General features: G+C 43.6%; 1 protein-coding gene and 2 pseudogenes across 1 annotated transcript; 1 reads left to right on the top strand and 2 right to left on the bottom strand.

Moving 5' to 3' along the window:
- The first annotated feature begins 680 nt into the window (after positions 1-680).
- Positions 681-2,429, top strand: LOC147501546 (limonoid 7-O-acetyltransferse-like; annotated as a pseudogene).
- A 389-nt stretch (positions 2,430-2,818) lies between these two features.
- Positions 2,819-3,322, bottom strand: LOC147501545 (ent-kaurene oxidase pseudogene; annotated as a pseudogene).
- Positions 3,323-3,885: 563 nt separating this feature from the next.
- On the bottom strand, positions 3,886-4,839 carry MEE14 (maternal effect embryo arrest 14). The gene is made up of 3 exons (XM_086606599.1): positions 4,539-4,839; positions 4,393-4,466; positions 3,886-4,310 (listed from the first exon to the last, which is right to left on the bottom strand). The coding sequence occupies exons 1-3, from the start codon at positions 4,756-4,758 to the stop codon at positions 3,984-3,986; spliced, it is 621 nt and encodes a 206-aa protein (XP_086462725.1). The 5' UTR covers positions 4,759-4,839; the 3' UTR covers positions 3,886-3,983.
- Positions 4,840-23,466: the final 18,627 nt, after the last annotated feature.

Here is a 23,466-nt window from a genome sequence, read left to right as displayed (position 1 = left end):
CTTATTTTCCCTCATTCTCTCACTTTCCCTCTTCTACATTTCCCCAAATCTGAAACCCTAGTTACATTCCCAAATCTACACAATTGTAAGTGAAGCTCAACCTTCAGCTGAATGAACCTCAAGTGGAAAATCCATCTCAAGCATCATATCAAATCAGGTTGGTAGTCAATTTACAGCTGCAAGTTGAGTCGGGCATCCATCTACACCAAGTAGATTGATTAGAGCTAATGCTAGAAGGTTGACAGCTCTCTTAATGGACGACTTCTCACCATAAAGAGCACCAGTAGTAAGAATAACTAAAGAAGTGACGAGCAAGCAGCAAGACCAAATGCAAAAAGGACCGAAACCATGGTTAAAAAGAGTACTCTAAACAAATTTTGGATGTTGTATGGGAATTCTTTTTGGTATTGGATATGTCAGTCCCATTGCAAGACACCGAGACATTCATTGTTGCTGGGCTTTTCATTTTGGTTTTGCTTTGGGATATGTCAGTACTAGTGACAAAGGTTTTAGTGGAAGTAAGTTTTCAAACCTGAATAATGGAGGAGGAAGTACGTACTTGGAACACATCCAATACTGTTGGCGGAAATCAATCCTCTGGATGGAGTACCACTTCATAAGAAGTTGCTGGCAGTAAAGGCCAAGATTGGAAGAGTGGGGAAAACAAGGCAAGTGGAGAGATGTCGTTTGATGGGGACAGCAAAGCCAGCAGTTGGAAAAGTGGAGCTACTGATGCTTGTGCAAGCAGTTGGAATGTTCCTAAAGATTCAAGTGGAGGCCGTCCCTTGGATTGGAATCAGGCAGTGCCTGAAGCAAGTGGGAGTAAGAACCATGAAGACATGTGGAAAACAGGAAAAGGTTCAGATGATGATCTTGCAACTGGTTGGAGCAGTGGAAACGCTTCTGGTGGAGGTCAATCAGATGGCGGGAACAAAGGATCAAACACTGGGTGGAGAACGGAAAAAGGTTCTGATACTGATATTGCAATTTCAAAGCTCCAACGGCTAGTCAATAATAACCCTTGGATCCCAACCGTTGGATTTGGACACATATCATTAGTTTTTGTTAAAAAAACAAAAATCACGTGTGGCACGCATGAGGGGTATTTAGGCTATTTTGACATTATGCGGAGCAAAACCTATTGAGCAGTTAAAGTTGACCAAGTCAACTCACAGAACTTGAGCTAAAAACGAATTATGAATTTATAGGAGTCCAACGCTGAATACCCTATTAAAAGTGGGGCCAAAATCAAATTAACCCTATTTCTTTGCAAGACAGTGAGAATCCATCTATTGCATTATCAAAAATTTGAAACTTTGATGAATTTTTTTTTGATTGGCAAGCCGCAAAAAACTTGATGAATTATTACAGGGAGATTGTTTGCAACACAATTCCCTAAGATTTAAGCATGACTTTCTTAGACAAACTCGAGTAAAACACAATACATCAACAATACAATATATCGATCGATGATAGACATAAACTCTGTGCCGCCTTGCAGGTGATAATATATATGCATATACGAAAATTGAAAATCAAGAAGGAACAGCTGACAGAATTGTGCTGGCGAAAGCAAAGAGCTCTTGATCATTTAACTTTTGATTTGGGGCTGTTGTATTGACATTAGAAGACTTGATATCTTGAAGTATAGAAGTTCTCTCAAGAGAAACAACCAAGCCTTCCACCCCAACATCCCAGCATCTAAGAAACTCAGACTATTCTTTTTAGATCAGTTCTTTCCACCAATATATGCTCCTATAATTTTCTTATACTACTCAGTAGAGAAAACTAGCAAGCGACTTGAAACAAAAAATCGGTCTGATCAGCTAAAACAGTTCTTATCAGAAAACTTAACAAAATTTTGTCCACTGAGAAGAAGAGTCATTGGTAACAACTCAATTGACTGCATCGATGAAGGTGTTCAATACTCAGAAGCTTGAGATGGACATCATCTCAGCCAGTTAATCAGTTGTCCAAATGTCGATGAACTGAAACATTGACTTCCAGTTGGCCAATGTAATGAATTGGCTTGGAATGTACTATTTCTATCTGTTGTTCAAGTTACCACATTTGACTGTGGTGGAATGGTATAGTAATTCCAACTTGTATCTCACATGAAGTTGCTGATGCAGCAAGTCTGTGTACAATAATCATCACTTGGGCAGCCAATTGTTGCAGGGATAATGAAGATGTTCTGTATCCGAAGTTTGATTCAGCGTCGCTTTTCCCTCTAGAGAAACACCTCTATGGGTACCTCAGACGGGAAGCGCAATACGAAAGCTTGTCAGTAAGAGGTTCGTCTTTGACACATTTGCTATAGCTGCTCTCAAAATCAATTTTGCTAATGAGTTATACATGGGTAGCCCGAGGCGTATGGACTATGGAGGCAGTGGTGTTACTCCTCTTAGGTATCATTAACCTGGCTATGTCGCGACCAGGACCGTCAATAAAATCAATTATGGCAAGTTTACTTGTGAGCTTGCATAATAGAATGAGTCAACCATTGTCTCAACCTTCATTTGGTAATCTCATTGTGACTTCAGTATCACAGGCATCAACTGATGAGAATGAAACGGAGTTGAATTGTTTGGTAAGAATATTGACGGTGGCTCGGTGTGTATATAATAAAAGGTTAACGAATATTATCCCCCACTAGATGAGCCAATTAGGATTTCCCCTGATGGGAAATTAGGATCCCCCAGTACACTAAAAAAAAGTCAACAAAAAACACACAGTAAACCCAAGTTGATTTTTTTTTGCAAGACCCTAATTTCCCCATCTAGTGGGGGAAATGACGGAGCAATGTTTTCTGATTGTTTTAGAGAACAACTCGACCTACATTGCCAACTTCCAATTTTACCCCTGCTACATTTCGTTTATTATGACGGCTCTTACTCTTTGCAAGTTCATACATAGCCTCCCATTCTGTGGTGACCAGAGTAGTATCAGAAGTCTCAATAATTGGCTCCCAAATTAGCATATTGAGTTCTTCCTCGGAAGAAGTTTTTCCTTTTGATGACAAAAAGTCTTCATAACTGTCTAATACATGCTCGAAAGCCATCTGAGTTACTAAATTATTCAAACCATAAAGGACTTACGGGAAGGTTATGAAGAAACTACATTTCTTAAGTCTATAATTGAAGCACTAGACAATCACTACCTCTCCAGAAGCCATTCGTTTCTTTTCCTGCTGCCCAACGAGTGCTTTCATTACAGCTTTTCTCCGGTTAAACATCCGTTCTATTTTCATTTGGAGGCTCTTATTAGGTGCCCACCTCAGATATGGGAAGAAGTCTCTCCAGTCCACATCGATAGCACCCATCAAGGGATTAAGCACCAACCCCTCAAATATCTCCTCTCTTGAGTAGTGTCAAGTCTAGTCTTCTCGCGCTGTTGGTGCGTTAAGATTTTCCCCTCTACAACTTATATATTCCCCATGACCGTGGCTTGTCCAAGTCAATATCGTGTAAAAGAACTAATGATCTTTAACGCACTCTGTATCTATTTTTGCTAAGCCCATAATCTTGAGTAAGGTCGTTGATCGTATCATATAATTGTAGCTTGTAGAAAAGAATGCGCACTCCATATATATCTTCTCCAGTTTAAGTCATCAACCGCAACCACGAAGTGGTGGCCAGTTTGAGAAGAGTCCAATAACTTTCAACTTGTAGTCTTGTACAGACCGAACCAAGCTAATTTTTACGCTAACAGAAAAATAAGAGGTGTTGAACATAAGCCGATATTTGGGTTTGAAATGCATCCATACTGGTAAACTGAGCTTGTGACTATACTCATCTAGCTCACTCGAGCTTGTTCGTGATGCAATATGATTGCTAGGTTAACCAGTTCCTACTCACGATTTAAATTATCAAAATTGTAGAAAACTTATTCAAACCATATATGAACATTGTTATTAGAAAAGGCACACAAAATTTAAAAAATGAAAGCATATATACAAGTCATTAACATTATTACATAGAACATCAATCTGTTTCATGATCAGGTGCTTGAGAAAACCAAGCAGGAAGGCGCCCTTTATTTCTAAGTAATCTAGTAAAAGGAGAATCAGGCATTCTACCCTTCTCATCTTCCTCCAATTCTTCATCTGTTTTAGGCAATCCATCCGGTACCGGAAATGGTACTACTTTCTTCCCCCCATTCTCAACATCCAACCCCTTCACTGATTCATCAATCTCTTCATTTTTCTTCTTATGAAGAATCGATGACACGCCGTGTACATAATCGATTAATGATTTCACCCCTTGTGTTTCGTGTATTAGCTTCTCCACTTCTTCTTTCGACATCTCCCTCTACAAAACAAAATCAATAAACAACATAAATTATAAGGAATGCAATTTTGTAATCTTCTATTTTTATCAAATTAAAACTTACTTCGAGATCTTTAAGTTCGAAATACGCTTTCCAACAATTAAAAGATTCATCACCTTCAAGTACTGAACAATAATCTGAAAAGTAGAAAAAAATTAAACTCCAAGCCCATCACATATATATATATAAATAACTAAATTTGCTTGTACCCAGAAGCTCATGTTCAGATTTCTCAATAAGAGAAGGTTCTTTAACACAACGGTCCATCTTGCTTCTACTACTAAACGGTTCAAGTTTTGGTATATAAACTTTACTCCTTAAAGAGGAGTAACAAACATTGGTAGGTAATTTTCTTGAACGTGAAAGATTTGATGATTGGAAAAGTAATGAGGATGAAGAAGAAGAAGGGTGGGTAATTGATTTCATCATTATTTGGATTATGAAGATTGAGTTGTACAAATTTTTTTTTTTTTATATATATTCAAGGACATATAGTATTATAGTGTGCGTGTAGATAAGGATGAGGACTTTGAATAAAATAAACTTTTTCAGGCTAACTTGAGCCGGGTAATTGATCTGGTACGTTGATTGGCAGATGTGGATGAATCTTGGACGTAGATTATTCATTGAGGACATAATTTGGTGCAGCGATGTTTTTTTAGATACAGTAGACGGGAAATATCTAAACTACGTGCTCTGAGATATTTGTTGGACACTTGGACCAACCAATATGCCGGGATGTGTCGGCAGCTTCGAAAGTCTGACAAACGAATACTGTCATTTGGGAAACCCATTGGACTTTAATTGGAAATTAATGTGTAATGCTTTGTTGCGCCCAGAAGATTGTATTAATGGCATCTTAGAGATCACTAGGTGGTAGTTAGGTAGTATCACTTCTAAATTTGCATCCAACACTGGGAATTTTGCGAAAAATCAATTCTAGGGGGAAACAAATCCACTAGTATCACCTGTCTAGCCACATTTGTAGATGTAAATTTGGGATTTTGGATGCAGATGCGGCGTGGCAGTGATGATATCATGCGCCACTCCCAATATCGCCCAAACTTTTTTGTTTGACTTTGACTAGCACACCGCGCCATTACTAATGTCACGCATCATTGCCAAGTTTTTTTTTTTTTTTTTTTTTTTTTTCAATTTGGTGCGACAATAAAAATGTTGCGTGGGGTTTTTTTTTTTTAAAAAAAAATTCAACTTGGGGCGACAGTATCAATATCTCATGATAGACTCTATTCCAAATTTGCAACTGATTTTGAGGATACTTTCTTCAAATGTCGGCCTCAAACATGTAGGTGATACTACCACCACCCATAGATAGGGGGCGGAGGGGGGCAGTCGCCCCCCTAAAGGTTTTGAAGAACCATTATGTTCTATGTATGAATTTTTTTGAATATGTTGAGGTTCGCCCCGCTCAAAATAAGTTTAAATATTTTACTACCGCCCCCTCAAAAATTTTGACTATGTTTTTTAAACGTGAAGCCACAACATAGTCTTCTTATAATAGGTGTAGGATACTACCACCACCCATAGATAGAGACAGGGGGGCGGAGGGGGGCAGCCGCCCCCCTAAAGGTTTTGAAGAACCATTATGTTCTATGTATTATCAGTATGAAAATTTTGACTATGTTTTTTAAACGTGAAACCACAACATAGTCTTCTTATAATAGGTGTAAGAGCGTCATATCAAACCCAAATATTTTATCATTAATCTACTCAAGATTCCCTTACCAATGGGCATCATTTTTTAGTTGAAATTTTCATGGGTACAATTGATTCACAGCTGTAAATATTAAATCATAGGTTTAATAAAGATGTAATGAGATTGTTCTTAACTCGGCTTTAGATCCCAGGAACAATTATAGATCATTCAAAATTAATGATATTTGTGAGCTTGCAAATAATTATTATCCGATGGATTTCACCGAACAAGAAAATTTTCATTTGAGATACTAGTTACAAAACTATGAGAATGACATTCTCGTACACTCTGAGTTTTAAAATTTGTCAACAATTTTCAAGTTGTGCCAAGTTTTGATAGAAATAGGAAAGTTAACAATTTATCATCTTATAGATAGACTGATTCATCTTGTGTTGACTTTACCTATTTCAACTGCTACATCGGAATGTGCATTTTCAGCAATGAGGATTGTAAAGACTAGGCTTCGTAATAGGATGAAAGATGATTATCTAGCAAATTATTTGCTCGTGTTTATTGAGAAAGATATTGCTAGACAATTTGATAAAAATTCTAACATAGATGTTTTTGATGTCTTGAAGAAAACTCGGTGATAGCGGCTTCAAAGGCCTAACTTGACTACTTGAGCTCCTTGTTCGATCTTTTTTATAGGAGGATATAGGCTAACAAACCAATAGCTCCTTTTTGTTTGTAAATGTGGTCCGTGAATACGAGTGATCATGATTAATTGTATATTCTCTTTGATTTTGTTATCATACTTTTTGATGACAAATATATATATGCAGAAACTGTCATTCTAATTGTGGTGTTGTTTACTTACTGTCCATTACTATAAACAATGTATAAGTCATTTTATGGTTAATTTATATGTACAATATATAATTTATATGTTGGACTATAATGTAGTGTGAGTGAATTTGTAGTAGAAGAATAAAAAAATATAAGTGGTGAATGTGGATTAACTAGTATTACCACATCCCTCTAAATGAGTCAATTAGGATTTTCCTCCACTAAATTGGGAAATTAGGGTCCCCCGACTTTTTTTTTGTGTGTGTACCTGGGGACAGACCCTAATTTTCCCATCCAGAGAGGGGGGATCATAATTGGCTCATTTAGGGAGGCCTTGATGTGGTGACGACTATAGCTGTTATATTTACTTACAAATCATTCGATCAGATATGCCAATTCAACGATTTGACTTAGTTTTTTGGAGACAAAAGAGTTGAGAGTGTACGTAATATATATGGAATAGACCTTTTAAAACAGTCTATATAAATGACTGTGGGGAGCTTAAAGTGGCCAAGCCTTTGCTTTCTCCTAGTTTGCCTTGATTGTTCCTTTTCGAGATCCATGGGATATGTTCATAATTTGAATGTTTTACTTCATCTACTAGTACGTTTTGTTATCCCTTGTTAATTATATAGTCAAAGTGGTAAACACATTTCATGCTATTTCATTTTCTGAAAATAGTATAAGAACTCCCCCCTAGGTCAGATTTCTAGCTCCGTCCGGCTGTCCTGTATTTTAATTGTGTATATACACTCGCCCCCTAGGTCAGATTCTTCTTGGCTCTGTCCCTGCCACCACCTAGAGATACTCTTAGGTTAATCATTAATCTAACTTCATGTAGAACTGGAGAAGAACAAGCCAATCTACCAAATTGATGACGTCCAACCTTTTGTGGCTCAGATGTAATGGCCCTAGTGGCTATGTTGAAATGGCTCTTGTGGCTTTGATGTAACTGTTTTAATGGCCTTAGGACCATGGACCAAAATATCGCCGATATATATCGGTATTTTGGTACACCGACATCGATATTTCCGACATATATCCACCGAATATAGAACTTTTTTTTTCCGATATATATCGGAATTTCGATATGAAACTTTATATCGCCCGATATAATCGATATTTCGATATAATCGATATATATCGGGTTGACTTTTGATCATTTTAAAATATAAATCCGATATTTCCAATATATTTCTGATATTTCCGATATTATATTTCCGATATATCCGATATTTCCGAAATTTTAAATAGTTTGGACTGGTTACCAAAAAAATAGATATATCCGAAATATCCGATATATATCGGTTTTTGGATACACCGATATATTCATCGATATCGATATTTTGGGCCTTGCTTAGGACAGTAGGACAGAGCACTCGTTTTGAATGAAAGGAATAGAATGACTGAATGAGTGTTATTGTTACGTGCACATTTATTGCTCGAGTTTTATGTTCGTATAATTGTACATATTAACTTTTTCTTTTTTCAGTAAACGCTAAGTTTGTAAATCTAGATTTAAGTAAATATAATATTGTTTGACGTATGAAAATTTTATTTGCTTCCTCTTCTCAAATTTGCAAAAAGTTATGACTTACAATTGTGAACTTCTGGCTGCAAGTTTGAGACTGACGTTGGCCAGGCTTCCCATTTTGTTTAGTTGGGCCGAAAAGTTAGCCCTATTGGGGATCATGTTAGCCCCAAACTGTTTTAAGGGATTAAGTTGCTTCAATAGAATTTCACAGCATAAGAAGCTTTAGGAACACAGATAGTTGCTTTTAGTCCACATTCACAGCGTAATAAGCTTTAGAAATGAGTGAAAACACATTTTAGAATAAAGTATGGTCTCAGCCTCTCAGAGTTCTTTCTTGACCCACAAAGATTGAGAAAAATCTGCATGAAATAGACGTAAAATAGACAAAGTTAAAGTGAAAAACAGCTCCCAAAGTAAGCATGATATGAAAAGGAAGTAAACTTGCTCATTGCTCCAAATATAAATCAAGTTGTAATCTAAACTTTGAGAAAGGTAATATGCCTTTTTGTTGTGGAACCATTACCATCTATCTGTGTGCAAATTGCTTCCAGTAGACCTATGCGCATGCTTTGTGACTTTGTGAGTGACAGCATATATATATATATATGTTTGGCCATGGTTTGAGCCATGTCATATATGATTTTGATTTTGACACACACTAAATGAGCAAATTAGTAAACAGTTGCGATAACCTGATCGAAGGTGGTTTTAGCCTTAAACCTAAGTAATTTTCATATATAATTGTACCCCAATTTTATTTGGTCTAGGATTTTGCATGTTGTCGCCAGAAAGACCTCCTTTGTAAATCAAGGCCGAGAGAGAAAATTTGCTTAAAATGAACACTTGCAGATTATCTATCTTTTGCTTCTTTTTTTGCTAGGTAAGTGTTGGGGAGTGATATTCTCTATCCAGTCACGCGCATAACATGGTGGAAATGACACATCGACCTGTGGATCCAGGTCGCATCCATAAGTTAATAGAACGATACAAACAGGTCGCAGTGTCACGCAAACTACGCTAGGAAAGTGACTCAGATACCCCTTCCAGAAGCAATCATGACTAAAGATGTACTTGCACATATCTTGGCCGTCAGCCACTGGTCACGGCCGCAAGCTACTTATACAGACTGACACCCCACATCATTACAGCAGACCTATGAGGACAGTTCTCACATGTTACCCTGATCTCCACCCCTCGTTTGGGATATCCTTTACACGTGGTGGGCAAGGATACACTCTCAATATCTATAAATACCTCTCCTATGAACTACGCCAGACCTGATTCTATTCTCCCCAAAAGAACCTAGAGTAAGATACATAGGCAGTTTGCTCTCAAGACGAACTCAGTCCATCCAAAAACCTATTCCAGTCTCCCATCGACTGTTTGTAAGGAAAAACTAAATCACACCTTTACATTGGCGCCGTCTGTGGTCTCGATTACTTGAGAAACCAAACCACTTCCAAACAAATCAGTAACCAAAACTCTCAAGCCCACGAAGCATGGCAAGCTTCGAAGCTCAACTCCACATGCTAGCAGGACAATTAGGCACAATAAACGAGCAAATAGCTCAGCTCAGGCAGGAAAACGTCACACTACGAGCACAAGTGGATACACATAACCCACTAGGTGCCACCGCTGAGGACGACGTCATCAACGTCAACCAATAGATCAACGAGCTGAGCCAAAGGCTCGACAAAAATGCGGTAAAGAAAGACTCCACCCTGATAGTGCAAAAGATGCTGAAAACCTACCGCGCATCTCCATTTGCTGCTGAGCTACTCCGCAAGATTTCTCCTCCAGATTTCGTCCAACCACGGTTCCCAATGTACGATGGCCGTACATGCCCAGGCCAGCATATAGCTCGATATGTTCAAAGTCTAGCACTCTACAGTGCACCAGAGTTCGACCACCTTCATTGCAGACTATTTTCCGCTAGTCTAAAAGATGGCCCACTCGACTGGTTCTTCTCCCTCGAGGCCGACTCGATAAAGAACTTCGAACAGCTCACCAACCTGTTCGCAAGCCAATACGTCCATAACAGACGTAAGAAGGGCAATCTCAATTCATTCTTTCAGCTTACACTCGGCAAGGAGGAAACCTTCCGCTCCTTCTTAAGTCTGTTCAAAACCGAACTGCTAGACATGGAGAGTGGCCTCAAAGAGTCATTCGCCGCGGTGGCTTTCACAAACACTTGCCGCACAAAGAACATCGGGCTTCACCGTGTCGCTCGAAAGAAGAACATTTCGAAACGTTGGCCGAGATGTACGCTCGAGTCGATAAGTACATCAAGTTACAAGAAGGTTTGAAAAATCAGAACCAATTTGAAGAGGAAGTAGAAGAAGGAGAAGTTTACGAGGTATCATCATTCTCTAAAAAACGACCCCGACAACAAGGGCAGCCCTCCAAACTTAAAGCGAGCAATGACCGAGAATTCGCCGTACTCACTAGATCTCCTAGTTACATACTAGAGAAGATCAAACGAGCTGCCTACTACCGACCTGAGATCGGATAACCGGCAGATCGCCCCGACCAGCCCTACTGCGCCTTCCACCGAGCTAGGTGCCATGAGACCGACGTATGCTGGGGGCTCAAGCATTACTTGCAGGATCTCATAGAAGCCGGACACATCAAGCAATACACCAACATACCCGACGGGCCGACGGCGACTGCGCCACAAGTTCATGGCCCGTAGAGTACGAAGCAGATCCCCCCCCTCGACATAGCGATTAGAGGACCCAAGGTCGCTCTCACAGCAGAGGACGTTCTCGGGACCGCTCTTGTCAAGATCGTCGCCAACCGTCAGCCCGTCAAAGTCGCGAAAGTAATGCAATGAGAACCATTCACATGATCACGCCGGGGATGATTCGTCCTCAACATCTCGAGAAAAGAGAAGGCGCGTTGGCGCCCTTCATGAAGTTTACAACTTTTCTTCGCAGGCCGCACCCGCACCACGCAGTTCAGGACGCAGGTCAGGAGATATCACCTTCTCAGAGGTCGACCTCAACAAGGTTTGCCTCCCGCACAACGACGCACTCGTGGTCCACGTCAAAATAGTGACTGGACCGTCAAGCGAGTTTTGATAGATCTTGGCAGCTCCTGCGATATTTTGTTCTACCATACGATCAAAGAGATGAACCTGCCAAAATCGGTCTTCATAGACCCAATCGCACCCCTCTTTGGATTCAATGGCTCCAGGGCCAACCCAATAGGAGACATCATACTCCCAGTCTCAGTGGGTGCCCGAGAAGACAAGGTCAGCTTCAACACGCGTTTCAGCGTCCTCGATACCAAGCCGTCCTACAACGCTATTCTAGGATGACGATGGATCCATCAACTGCAGGCAATGCCGTCCACTTTGCATCAAGTGATCCGTTTTCCTGGCCCGAGGGGAATGCTGGAGCTATGGAGCAACCAGCTCGAGGCGTATCATTGTAACCAGATCATCGCAGCGAACAGGACCACTGAATCTCCCATCAACGTCAGAAACGAGCCCACCAGCTATACAATGGCCAAAGACTTGGTGGCCGAGGTCAGAACCACCGCACCAAAGCAGAACGCTGGGGGCTCTAACAAGAACTTCCTCTCACCAGCCCAGATCCCGACCTCCGCTAAGGCAGCAGTTGTCACATCGTCACAAATCCTTGAGGTCGCCCCAGTAGAGATCGCCCGCCCACTCTCATACACCCGATCTTTCTTTGCAAAGAAAACCATTTCCTTCGTTGTCACGGCCATAGAAGTCACTTCTGACTCTGTTGTCGTAACCACAGAAGACGCTACAACCACTCACCAGACCAGCACAACATCTACAAAGTATAATCCTCCAGAGAGCACTCAAACAGCACAAGGCTCAGCACCGACCGAAGAAAGGCATCAAGTGAATTGGGAACGTAAGATCGACGACTAAACTCGCTCTATGGGGGGCTAACCTCGACCCCACACTTAAAGCCCATCTTGTAAACTTTTTGTCCATGAATAAAGATGTGTTCGCTTGGTCGTATATCGATGTACCTAGTATAGATCCTAGCGTTGCATGCCATAGGTTAAACGTCAACCCTGGTGCCAAACCAGTTCGACAACGGCCCAGAAGATTGTCATTACGTTTTCAAAAAGCAGTGAACGACGAGGTCGACAAACTCAAACAAGTCGGTTTCATACGGAAGGTCGATTACCCAGATTGGGTAGCAAACATCGTGGCAGTTCCAAAGAAGAACGATGCAGATGATCACGCGTCGCGTCGACTTCACCAACGTCAACCAAAAACACTTAAAGACAGCTTCCCACTACCAAGAATCGACCGACTAGTCAACCAGACTTGTGGGCACGAGTTGTTATCATTCATGGATGCATACAGTGGGTACAACCAAATACCACTCACTGAGGAAGATCAGGAGAAGACCTCATTCATCACTGAGCAAGGAATTTATTGCTACAATGTTCTCTCGTTCGGACTCAAGAACGCCAGGGCGACTTATCAACGACTGGTAACTGACATGTTCCAGGACATGTTAGGCGACACCATGGAGGTCTACATAGACGACATGGTCGTCAAAAGCAAAAAAGCAAGTGACCACCTCACTCACCTTGAGCAAGCGTTCTCCAGATTACGCCGAACCGGAATGAAGCTGAACCCAGAGAAATGCCTCTTTGGAGCGTCCTCCGGAAAATTCTTTGGGTATCAGGTCTCACAGCGAGGTATCGAAGCAAATCCAGACCAAATTCGGGCGTTCTTAGACATGCCCAACCCACAAACAAAGAAACAGATACAAAAACTGTCAGGCATGGTCACTGCACTCAACTGATTCATATCGAGAGCGTCAGACAAGAGCCGACCGTTCCTACAGATCCTAAAAAAAGGAGAGCAGTTCCCATGGAATGATCAATGTCACCAAGCATTCTCCACTCTCAAGGAATACCTCACAACGCCTCCCGTCTTAGCCAAACCAACAGACGGAGAAACACTGGGGTTCTATCTAGCAGTATCAGATTTCGCCATCAGTTCGGTTCTCTTCAAAAAGGAAAACAATTCAGAAAAGCCGATCTACTTCACAAGTAAGACGCTAACTCCAGCCGAGAAGAATTATTCCCACGTTGAAAGAGCAGTGCTTGCTTTATTATATTCCGCAAGAAAATTCAGACCTTACTTCCAAGCTCATCCAATCAGAGTACTTAGCGACCTTCCATTGAAGCGGATCCTTCACAAAGAGAATAAGACTACTAGGATGGCGATATGGGCGGAAGAGCTGGGTGAGCACCACATGGACTTCGTCCCCCACACGTTGCAGAAGGGCCAGGTCGTCGCAGATTTTCTAGCAGATTTTCCAGTCGACGACCCCAATTGGGAGCCAGAAGCAGAGGTCGCACCCACAAAAGCAAACTTAAAAGCAGTCTGGTCCCTCTACGTTGATGGTTCCAGTAACCCAGGAGGCAGTGATATCGGAATCGTTTTAGTATCCCCCGAGGGAGGTATGATAGAAAAGGCAGTTCGTATAGACTTCGCAACCTCCAATAACGAAGCGGAGTACAAGGCATTGATAATGGGGTTACGTGCGGCAATCCAATTCGGTGTAAAGGAGCTCCAAATCTTTAGTGACTCGCAACTAGTTGTTCGCCAGATCGCAAAAGAGTACACTACTAACGAAGGTAACCTTTCCAAATACCTTCAAGTTGTTAATAATTTACTTCCTTCTTTCAGCAGAGCTACAATACACCATTTTTTGCGTGACGAGAACCGTCATGCAGATAGCTTAGCGTACCTAGCCACTCAGACACCGAACTGTGCCCCTAGACAACTGACCATTGAAGTGGTCGATCGACCAGCTTACCAAGCGGACCATGTTTTAGCAATCAGTGACCTGTGCCCACTCTCTGGAGATCAGATGAGTCAAACATGGATGCAGCCTATTACACAATACATCCAGCACGGTAAACTCCCAGATGAGCGTGCCAAGGCCAGGAAGATTCCGCACCATGCACATAGCTATTATTTGGTTAATGACAGGTTGTTTCGCAAATCTGCTGGGGGACTTCATCTGAGATACATCAGTCCAGAGCAAGGTCAGTTAATTTTTCTGAGATTCATGAAGGAGAGTGTAGAAACCATGCTGGAGGTCGCTCATTGGCCCATAAAGCGATCTCCCAAGGGTACTTCTTGCCCCGTATGCAGATCGATGCCAAAACGTATGTCCTCAAGTGTGTCAAATATCAAACATTTGGGCACAACATCATTCACCAGCGACCCTTAACCGATCACACATTGTGAGCCCTCTTGGCGTTCCACATGTGGGGCATGGACATTATGGGACCATTCATCCCTCGAAGAAGAGCACCGCTTCCGCTTTGTCTTGGCTGCCACAGATTACTTCACTAAGTGGGTCGGCAGATTTCGTTGGCACACGTCAAAGAGTCACATGTCGAATTTCATTTGGACTCATATCATCACCAGATTTGGCTTACCACACGCACGCTAGTGATGGACAACGGTTCCAGTTCAAGGGCAAAACAAATGAGAGTTCCTAGCCAAGTGGAAGATCGTTCATGCATTCTCCACTCCCCAAGATGCTCAAAATGATGGATGCGGAGGCCAACAATAAAGCCATTTTAGAGAACTTGAAGAAAAGATCGAAAAAAAGAACAATAGCCAATGGCCAAACCCATTTCGAGAACATACTATGGGCTCACCGCACCACTTCGTTCTCCAAAGACAAAGCGAATCACCATTCTCCTTATGTTATGGCATAGAAGGTTTGCCATCCCCCACCGAGCTGACAATCACGACAACTCGATCTGAACTTATCGAATCAGGTCATAATGACTCAGTACTAGCTCGAGAGGTCGATCTACTGGAAGAGCGACGTGACCTAGCAGCTATTAGAGTAGCATCTTACCAACAGATCCTAAAGCGGTCCTACAACAAATGAGTACATCCTCGATCTTTTCAACCTGGAGATCTAGTCTTGAAAAAAACTCAAGATGATTCTAAACTAGCACCAACGTGGGAAGGTCCCTACATAGTGGAATGCGTCGTTGGCAATGGAGCGTACTAGATTAAAACCCATGAGGGGAAGTTATTGCCACGGCCTTGGAACACGTACTTGTTAAAGAAGTTTTACCATTAGTTTCATAATGTTTTGTAATTTAGGTTTCCATTTGCTACAAATTCAAGTGTAAGATACTCAAGATTGTTATTATAATCTACGGTATTTACTCGCATCTCCAAGCCACGCCACTCACACCGCAAGCACCATCAGTATATATGCACTGACAACAGGCTCATAGCCTCTCCTAGTCTCGCTAGTTGAGGTCCTATACTCCTAGGATCAACTCAGCGAGAACGCTCTCAGGAGCAGCATGCCCTCAGGGGCTACACACGCTCTCAAGTGAGCAGAACGCTCTCAGGAGCTTATAGGCTCATAGCCTCTCCGAGTCTCGCTAGTTGAGGACCTATACTCCCTAGGATCAACTCGGCAAGAAGAATGCTCGGGCAAAGACGCCTCGGGGGCAACACACGCTCTAAAGCGAAAGCGTAACTCTCGGGAGCTTACGGGCTCATAGCCTTTATCCGAAGTCTCGCTAGTTGAGGACCGATACTCCTAGGATCAACTCAAGAAGAACGCTCCGAGCAAGACGCCCTCGGGGGCTACACACGCCTCAAGCGAAAGCGTAACACTCTCGGGAGCTTACGGGGCTCATAGCCTCTCCGAAGTCTCGCTTAGTTGAGGACCTATACTCCTAGGATCAATTCGGCGAGAACGCCTCAGAGCAACACGCCTCGGGGCTACACACGCCTCAAGCGCGTAACGCTCTCGGGGAGCTTACATGGGCTCATGCTTCTCTCCGAAGTCTCGCTAGTTGAGGACCTATACTCTTAGGATCAACTTCGGCAAGAAGAACGCCCGGGGCAAAGACGCCCTCGAGGCTACACACGCCTCGGGAGCTTACAGGGCTCATAGCCTCTCCGAAGTCTCGCTAGTTGAGGACCTATACTCCTAGGATCAACTCGGGCAAGAACGCTACCGGAGCAAAGACGCCTCGGGGGCTACACACACTCAAGCGGCGTAACGGCTCGGGGAGCTTACAGGCTCATAGCCTCTCTGAATCTCGCTATTTGAGGACCTATACTCCTAGGATCAATTCAGCGAGAACGCTACCGGAGCAAAGACGCCCTCGGGGCTACACACGCGCTCCAAATGGCGTAACGCTCTCGGGGGGAGCTTATTGGGCTCATAGCCTCTTCGAGTCTCGCCAGTTGAAGACCTATACTCCTAGGATCAACTCGGAGAACGCTCGAGAGCAAAGACGCCTTAGGGGCTACACACGCCTCAAGCTTAACGTAACGCTCTCGGGAGCTTATTGGGCTCATAGCCTCTTCGAGTCTCACTAAGTTGAGGACCTATACCCCTAGGATCAACTCCACGAGAATGCTCTCAACGAGCAACACGCCCTCCGAAGTTTGTAGGGTCATGAACCCCCTAAGTCTAGACTAATCGGACACTTACATCTCTCAGATCGCTCTCCCGAGCAATACTACACAAATATAACGCTTTACGAGAGCACATCTCAGAAACAAGCCCAATAAACAGAGTAATAGCTACAAGTAATCAAGCAAAATATAACATTAAACATACATTTACCATGAAGCTACACGACCAATTTCAGATAATCAGTTCTAACCCACCGATCTGCTGGGTTTACCCAGAAAATCCAGACCGAAACGGTGAACAAAGGGAGAAAAATTAATGAACTGCCACTTTCGTGGACACCAGTTCTCTGTATCAACAAAAGCGAACTGCTCAGGCAAGCCTGAAAACACAGCTTTAATGTTTAACCCTCGTAGGGGCAAGGAACAGACATAATCACCACAAGATGAACCAAGTTTCTTACCAAGACAAAGAAGAGAAATCACCATCACGGAGCCGCGACCACATGCTTGTCCCGAGGGCGATCTTTGGTCGAAGAAAACGCGCCTCGCAGCCCGCGAAAACAACGCGATACCCGGCCAGCGAGCCCCATCCGCCTTTTTAGTCGACAATACTTCGCCCAGCTTTGGCATACTCGCTACAGCCGTGGTATCGCGACTTTGAGCTTTATGCGAGCAACCCCTCGACATCGCTTAGCGTGCATTTTCGGTGACTTCCGCTACTTCCATTTGCAGCATCGACCATTGCAGCGACCGGTTTAGCATTCTCATCGGCGAAGACGGTACTTCACCGTCATCGCCTCCAGCCTTCCTCTTGTTGTCAGCCCCCAGCAGCTCAAGAAGCATCCCATTTCGACTTTCGGGAGTTGACGTCAAGATATCGACGCCGTTACCGGCGTTCTTGACTTATCATACCCAGCCAGAAACTACAAGGACAAATTCATAATCAGAATCACTTAAGAAATAAAGCGGCAAAGCTGACAGAGAAACACTCACCAAACAACTAGCCATGTCCATGGTCCCCAGCAGCGTCTCCATATCTTCATCCTCGACTTCAGCTTTATCCCCGTCTAACACGATCCCCTTCAGCAGACTAGTCGCTATGGGTGCCGAGTGGAAGTTGCAGTCAGAACACTTTACAGCACGCTTCTTCCCCGTTCTACCCACATAGTAGAATTTGTTCCCCACGCCCCGATTACGAGAGGAGCTTAACTCCCACTAGCGGCGTGACGACTCGCCCGGTGCCGCCGCTTCCATCAGCATCCCGATGGGAGCCTTTCGCTCGCTGCGGCGACCTGAACACAATGCCGCCAGTCGAGCGACCTGGTCTTTTGGATCGCTTGCTCTTTTTGCCCCCAGACGCCATAGCTTTCCTTTTGCCACGGTCCCCATGCACATGAGGATAGAACTCCATCTCCTCCATGAGCAGAGGGGAACTCTCTTACACTCCCTTCTCTCCTGACATACGGAAAGCACCGAGCCATAAGTAAAGCTGAACACAGAAAACAAAAGAACGTTGGTTAGAGCGGCCAATAACCTTTACATTCATGATCTAAAAGAAGAAAAGAGAAACGTACCTGAGTAAACGGGAAAGGAAAGCGAAACCGAAGCAAGAGGGAAGAGAAGCAGCCGCAGCAGGAAGAACAAAAAGAGCAAATGTCGCTGCTCTCCCAAGACCAGTCATATTTATACCCACGAAACGTCTCTTCCCAAGGCACACCATTATGGCATCGAGACACCAAACGCCAAACCTAACCTTGTCGACCATCATTTCATATACCCCCCCCATTATTCCGACCGTGCCGCGCCGACGACGACTATGCTTCAAAGCCGGCTCCAGAGTACGTAACGCATGCCAAGGCCCCTCATAGAGACGAGCGACCTGCACCGTTTAGATCACAACAGCATGCACATGCTTACAAATACAAACATTCTTATCATACACAAGACTAAGTGTAGAAAGCAAAGGCAACAAGGTTCACATTCATAAAATAAGCGACCTGACAACATCAGGGACTCCCCAGTTCACAGACTAACCATGCTGCTGAGAATACTCAGGAAATCCAGCACAGTTAGTCACTAGTTATCATAGTCAATGGAAAAGCAGAAAAACGAGCGCCCAGTCAACCCAGAAACCAACTCTATTGTTTTACGGGCCAGAGGCCCATTACAAACAAAAACAACAAAACTTTCTAGACAATATCATCAAGATCCTCTCCAAGAGCGACATTCAACACGGAAGCAGAGTTTGGATCACCAGAAGACGCCACAACTGCCTCAGCGGCAAACACGTTTAGCTCGCCCGGCCCAAGCTGCGCTCACTCACCACACCAGTAAGGGGAGAAGGCACGACCGTAGGAACAGTGCCAGCATCTTCAGGCAGTTCGCCTTCGAGTTCTCCCGAAGTTCGGCGTTCCCGCTCCTCCTACAAGTCGTCCGGCTTTTTCTCCAGTTCCTCCACCTCAGTACGGATGGTGAGATAGGCCTCTTTCGCTTGCAGGGTGGAAGTCTTGCATCGTTCAGCATAGGTGTTCGCCGCAACTAGCTGGCCCCTCAACGCCTCCACCTCATGCTTCAGCCCGATCGACTCATTCACTGCAAAGGTCCTCTCCAGAGTCGAGTGGTGGTGAGCCGGGCCTCGCCAAGATCCAGTTACGCTTTCTCAACTTGTTTTGACATTTCGCGATTCGATAAACTTGTCCCTCTCGCCGACTCAACCTCCGCTTTCTCCAGTCGGCCGACTCGACGGGCCGTCTTTAGCTTCTGGTACCCAGCGATCAAATGCAACAACTCGCACAACATATCACATTATTATCAAACAACATCATGTAACACGATAACACAGTCAAGTAGAGTGCGAAGGTGACTTACCAGGCACATCGTCTTATCCATCCCACTCAGATTCGACTCCAGCTCCTTGGCATCTAAGTCTTTCATATCACCGTCCAGGGTCATCCCCTCCAACAAGCAAGCAGCTATGGGTGCGGACTTGTAGCTGCAGTCCGACCTCTTCACATAGCGCTTTTTCCCAGTCACCTCATCTATGTACATCAGGTTGCGCTCTAGCTCGTCTTTTCCAGTACCGGAGTGCCCTTTACCAGTCTCTCTCGCACCAACCTTTCCCTTCATCTTGCCAGAGGGATCTCCAACAACCCCAGGTTGAAAGACGACCTCAAAGCGCCCTCACCTAGGGCTTGAAGTCGGGCATCGGTCTCGCCCTCGAGTTGCGAGCCGCCCTTTCCCCAGTTCGCACTTCACCACCCAGGGCGCTCTCAGCCACCCTCGCAACCTTTGCCGGTCGAGACTCCGGGACTTCGAAGAGAACGTCCTCCACATCGAACGGAGCGCCCTTCCTCGCCCCTCCCTCGGCACTCCGTGAGGCCCCAAAGACTTCCAAATGGTCGCTTCACCCCGACACGACCTCGATGCCTGTCTTCCCTCATAACCAGGTCACTCCTACACCTCTCCATTACAGGTTTCTTCGACGTCTTCCCGCTCACTTTCTACCGAGCTCTGGCCTTTTGCACTTGCCTTTTCTCCCTAATTGCGGGTCCTCCGCACTCTTCAAAGAAATGAGCAACTTCCGGTAGCTTTTTTTTCAGCGTCGGCCTAGCGAACTTCGATCATTGTCGGGCTCGACCCCCTTTTCAAGTGAATATCTGCATAGGCAACAAGACAACAGTTTCAGTATAAGTTCAACCAAAGCAAATTTGATATCATCAGATAATGCACTGGTACCCACCAGTGAAGTCGCATATTTTATTGTCCACACTGAACCCGCTAGCACAGTAGCTTCCTACAAGGAGCAGCGGTCGTTTGTCCCACGACTCGTTACTCTTACCATCCAGAACGCTCGACAGCGTAGCTCGAGTTTGCAAGCTAAAGTTCAGCGACCTAGATCGCTTTACGAGGTAGTGCTCGATAACATCAGCGACCTCGATTCGGTACTCACCGCTGGCGTTCAATAGGTCAAAAACCTTGAACAATCGCCACGTGTTACCCACAAACTGAACAGGTTTTGCCACAGCGGTTCAGGAACTCACAAACCAGCTTGGAGAACGGTATCGTCATGGACGCCCTCAGCTGCCCCTCACAGATGATCACCCCATGATTTGGTGGGGTGTACCTATCGCTATAAACCAGAGCGTTTTGGTCAGGCTCATGGATCTCCAGACCGCTTACGGTTATCCCATATTTCTCTCTCAGATATGGGAACGCCCTCAAAGCATGTCCGTCCCGCGGCTCGTCTAATTCTATCGGTCGATCGCCGAAGACCCACAAATGACTGAAGTGCTAGCTTCAAGAAAATTTCTGACGCAGATCGAGCCGTATCTTCCTCACTACTAGCCCTCTCAACCGCCTCATCTTCATCATCACCCTCAACCACCCCACACACGGACTCATCTTTCTCTCATCATCTTCGCCATCCCATCCTAAGAGAAACTTCACGGACCTCATTAGGACCGAAAGTGTCATTGGAGTCAGACATTTTTCTTCTAAACCTAACAGGTCTAAGTAACTAACAGGGTGTCCTAACAACTCTAGAACAGAGGCTAAGCACGAAACAAGAAGCAGAGGTTCAACAATGGCAGAGAACTAACCTGAAGGATGATGCGGTAATGAAGTAGTGTCTACCCAGACGGCGACCAAATGAAGTTTCAAAAGAGCGGTAAATTTTTGAGCAACCACCCTCTAGTTTCCAAGGCATCATGATTACACCGACCTTTAGTCTGCCCCGACTTCCAACCAACTAACCGTCATGTTTTTCACATCCCGAAAAAATGGGGCGACACGCTTTTTTCGCGAATCGCTTTCGGATCATGTCACGCGTCTTTGAACACGCGTCAAACGTTTGCACCCACCACTCACATGGTTAACACGGCGCCTCCTCACGGATCGTTGGAAATTTCCACCTCTAGCATCCTCCCGTCGCTGACCGATCTCTCTCTCGGTCGTTTTCACAATCCATCGAGAGGGGTTGTGGGGGGAGTGATATTCTCTATCCAAAGACGCGCGATAACATGGTGGAAATGACACATCGACCTGTGGATCCAGGTCGCATCCATGAGCTAATAGAACGATACAGACAGGTCGCAGTGTCACGTGAACTACGCTAGGAAAGTGACTCAGATACTCCTTCCAGAAGCAATCATGACTAAAAGTGTACTTACACATATCTTGGCCGTTAGCCACTGGTCACGGCCGCAATCTACTTATACAGACTGACACCCCACATCATTACAGCAGACCTATGAGGACAGTTCTCACATGTTACCCTGATCTCCACCTCTCGTTTAGGATATCTTTTACACGTGGTGGGCAAGGATACACTCTCAATATCTATAAATACCTCTCCTATGAACTACGTCAGACCTGATTCTACTCTCTCCAGAAGAACCTAGAGTAAGATACGTAGGCAGTTCGCTCTCAAGATGAACTCGGTCCATCTAAAAACCTATTCCAGTCTCCCATCAACTGTTTGTAAGGGAAAACTAAATCACACCCAAAAATGAATATATATAAATATAAAAAGGTTGATTCAAGCTCTCGCACTCTCTGTTTGTTTCCCACAGAAGAAACCAGTACAGTCACTCATTAGAATCTAAAAAACACCCCATAAGACATTTCCCAGGGGAAGGAAACACTTGCTTAGTCAGGGGAAGGAAACACTAACTGAAAAACAAAATCGTAAGCACATTATCATCATAATAAAATTGGAAGTTGAAGAAAAATGGCGTCTTCAATCAAATTAAAAGGAGTAAAGTAATACAAAAATAACTCTGTTCAATAAGTGCCCAAGTGGTAAGGTGGTATCTAAGAGGAGATCATATGAAAAATGTGATTTCATACAACTAATACTTATATCGTAATTTATAATCGCATGGGTCGGCTAAAATTATGTGACGAAGACATGAATTTAATATCCGATAGGCACATGACACAAGGCTTGAGTTCACAGAGTTAAATAAAGATAGTATATCTTCAGATTTAGAGAATAGCGAACTGCAAACAATTGTGTAATTTGAGGCCTTCTCGATCCATTCTCCAAGCCAAAATAAGGAGTCAACGATAAACTAAAAGTTGCTCCTAATTTTACCCTTGTTTTTTTAAAAAAAATATAATTTTATCATTGTTCAGCTGAATTAGCGCACATTTGTACAAGCATAAGATAGCTACTAGCGTACTGTGCAATTATATAGTGGCAGTACATGGGACATTTCATCCAAACCAACTTAAAAGGCCAGCCTCTATACTCATAGGTCACGGGGCTTAGGTTCAAAACAGAGTTTCTGCGGTCTAGAATCTACATATGTTTTGTATAGGAAATAATAGGGCTTAGTGAATTCTTTTAGATTTGTATAGAGTTTTCCTAAACCTAACAATCAACCTATGTTTTTTTCCCAGTCAAAAACTTCAATTTCAACTTCAATAATCCAAATTGCATAACAAATAAAATTCTAGCAAAACAAACAAATTTCATTTTTTTAAGTAAGTACAACCGAAGTTGATATTGATTAGTTGACTTTTGGGACCCACAAAACATAAGCAAAGAAATTAAAAAAAAACTTTTCTTGATGCATGCGTTGTATATTTTGCTATAAAAATTAGTACAACAAAAAATAAAAAGTCAATGGTGTTGATTGGATCCTATCAAATATCAAATTGTCTCTTTAAAAAAAAAAT

The sequence above is a fragment of the Coptis chinensis genome, chromosome 4 (genome assembly GCF_015680905.1).
Source record: "Coptis chinensis isolate HL-2020 chromosome 4, ASM1568090v1, whole genome shotgun sequence".
NCBI lineage: Eukaryota > Viridiplantae > Streptophyta > Magnoliopsida > Ranunculales > Ranunculaceae > Coptis > Coptis chinensis.
Note: the sequence above shows the minus strand (reverse complement) of the source record. Positions and strands in the feature narration are given on the sequence as shown.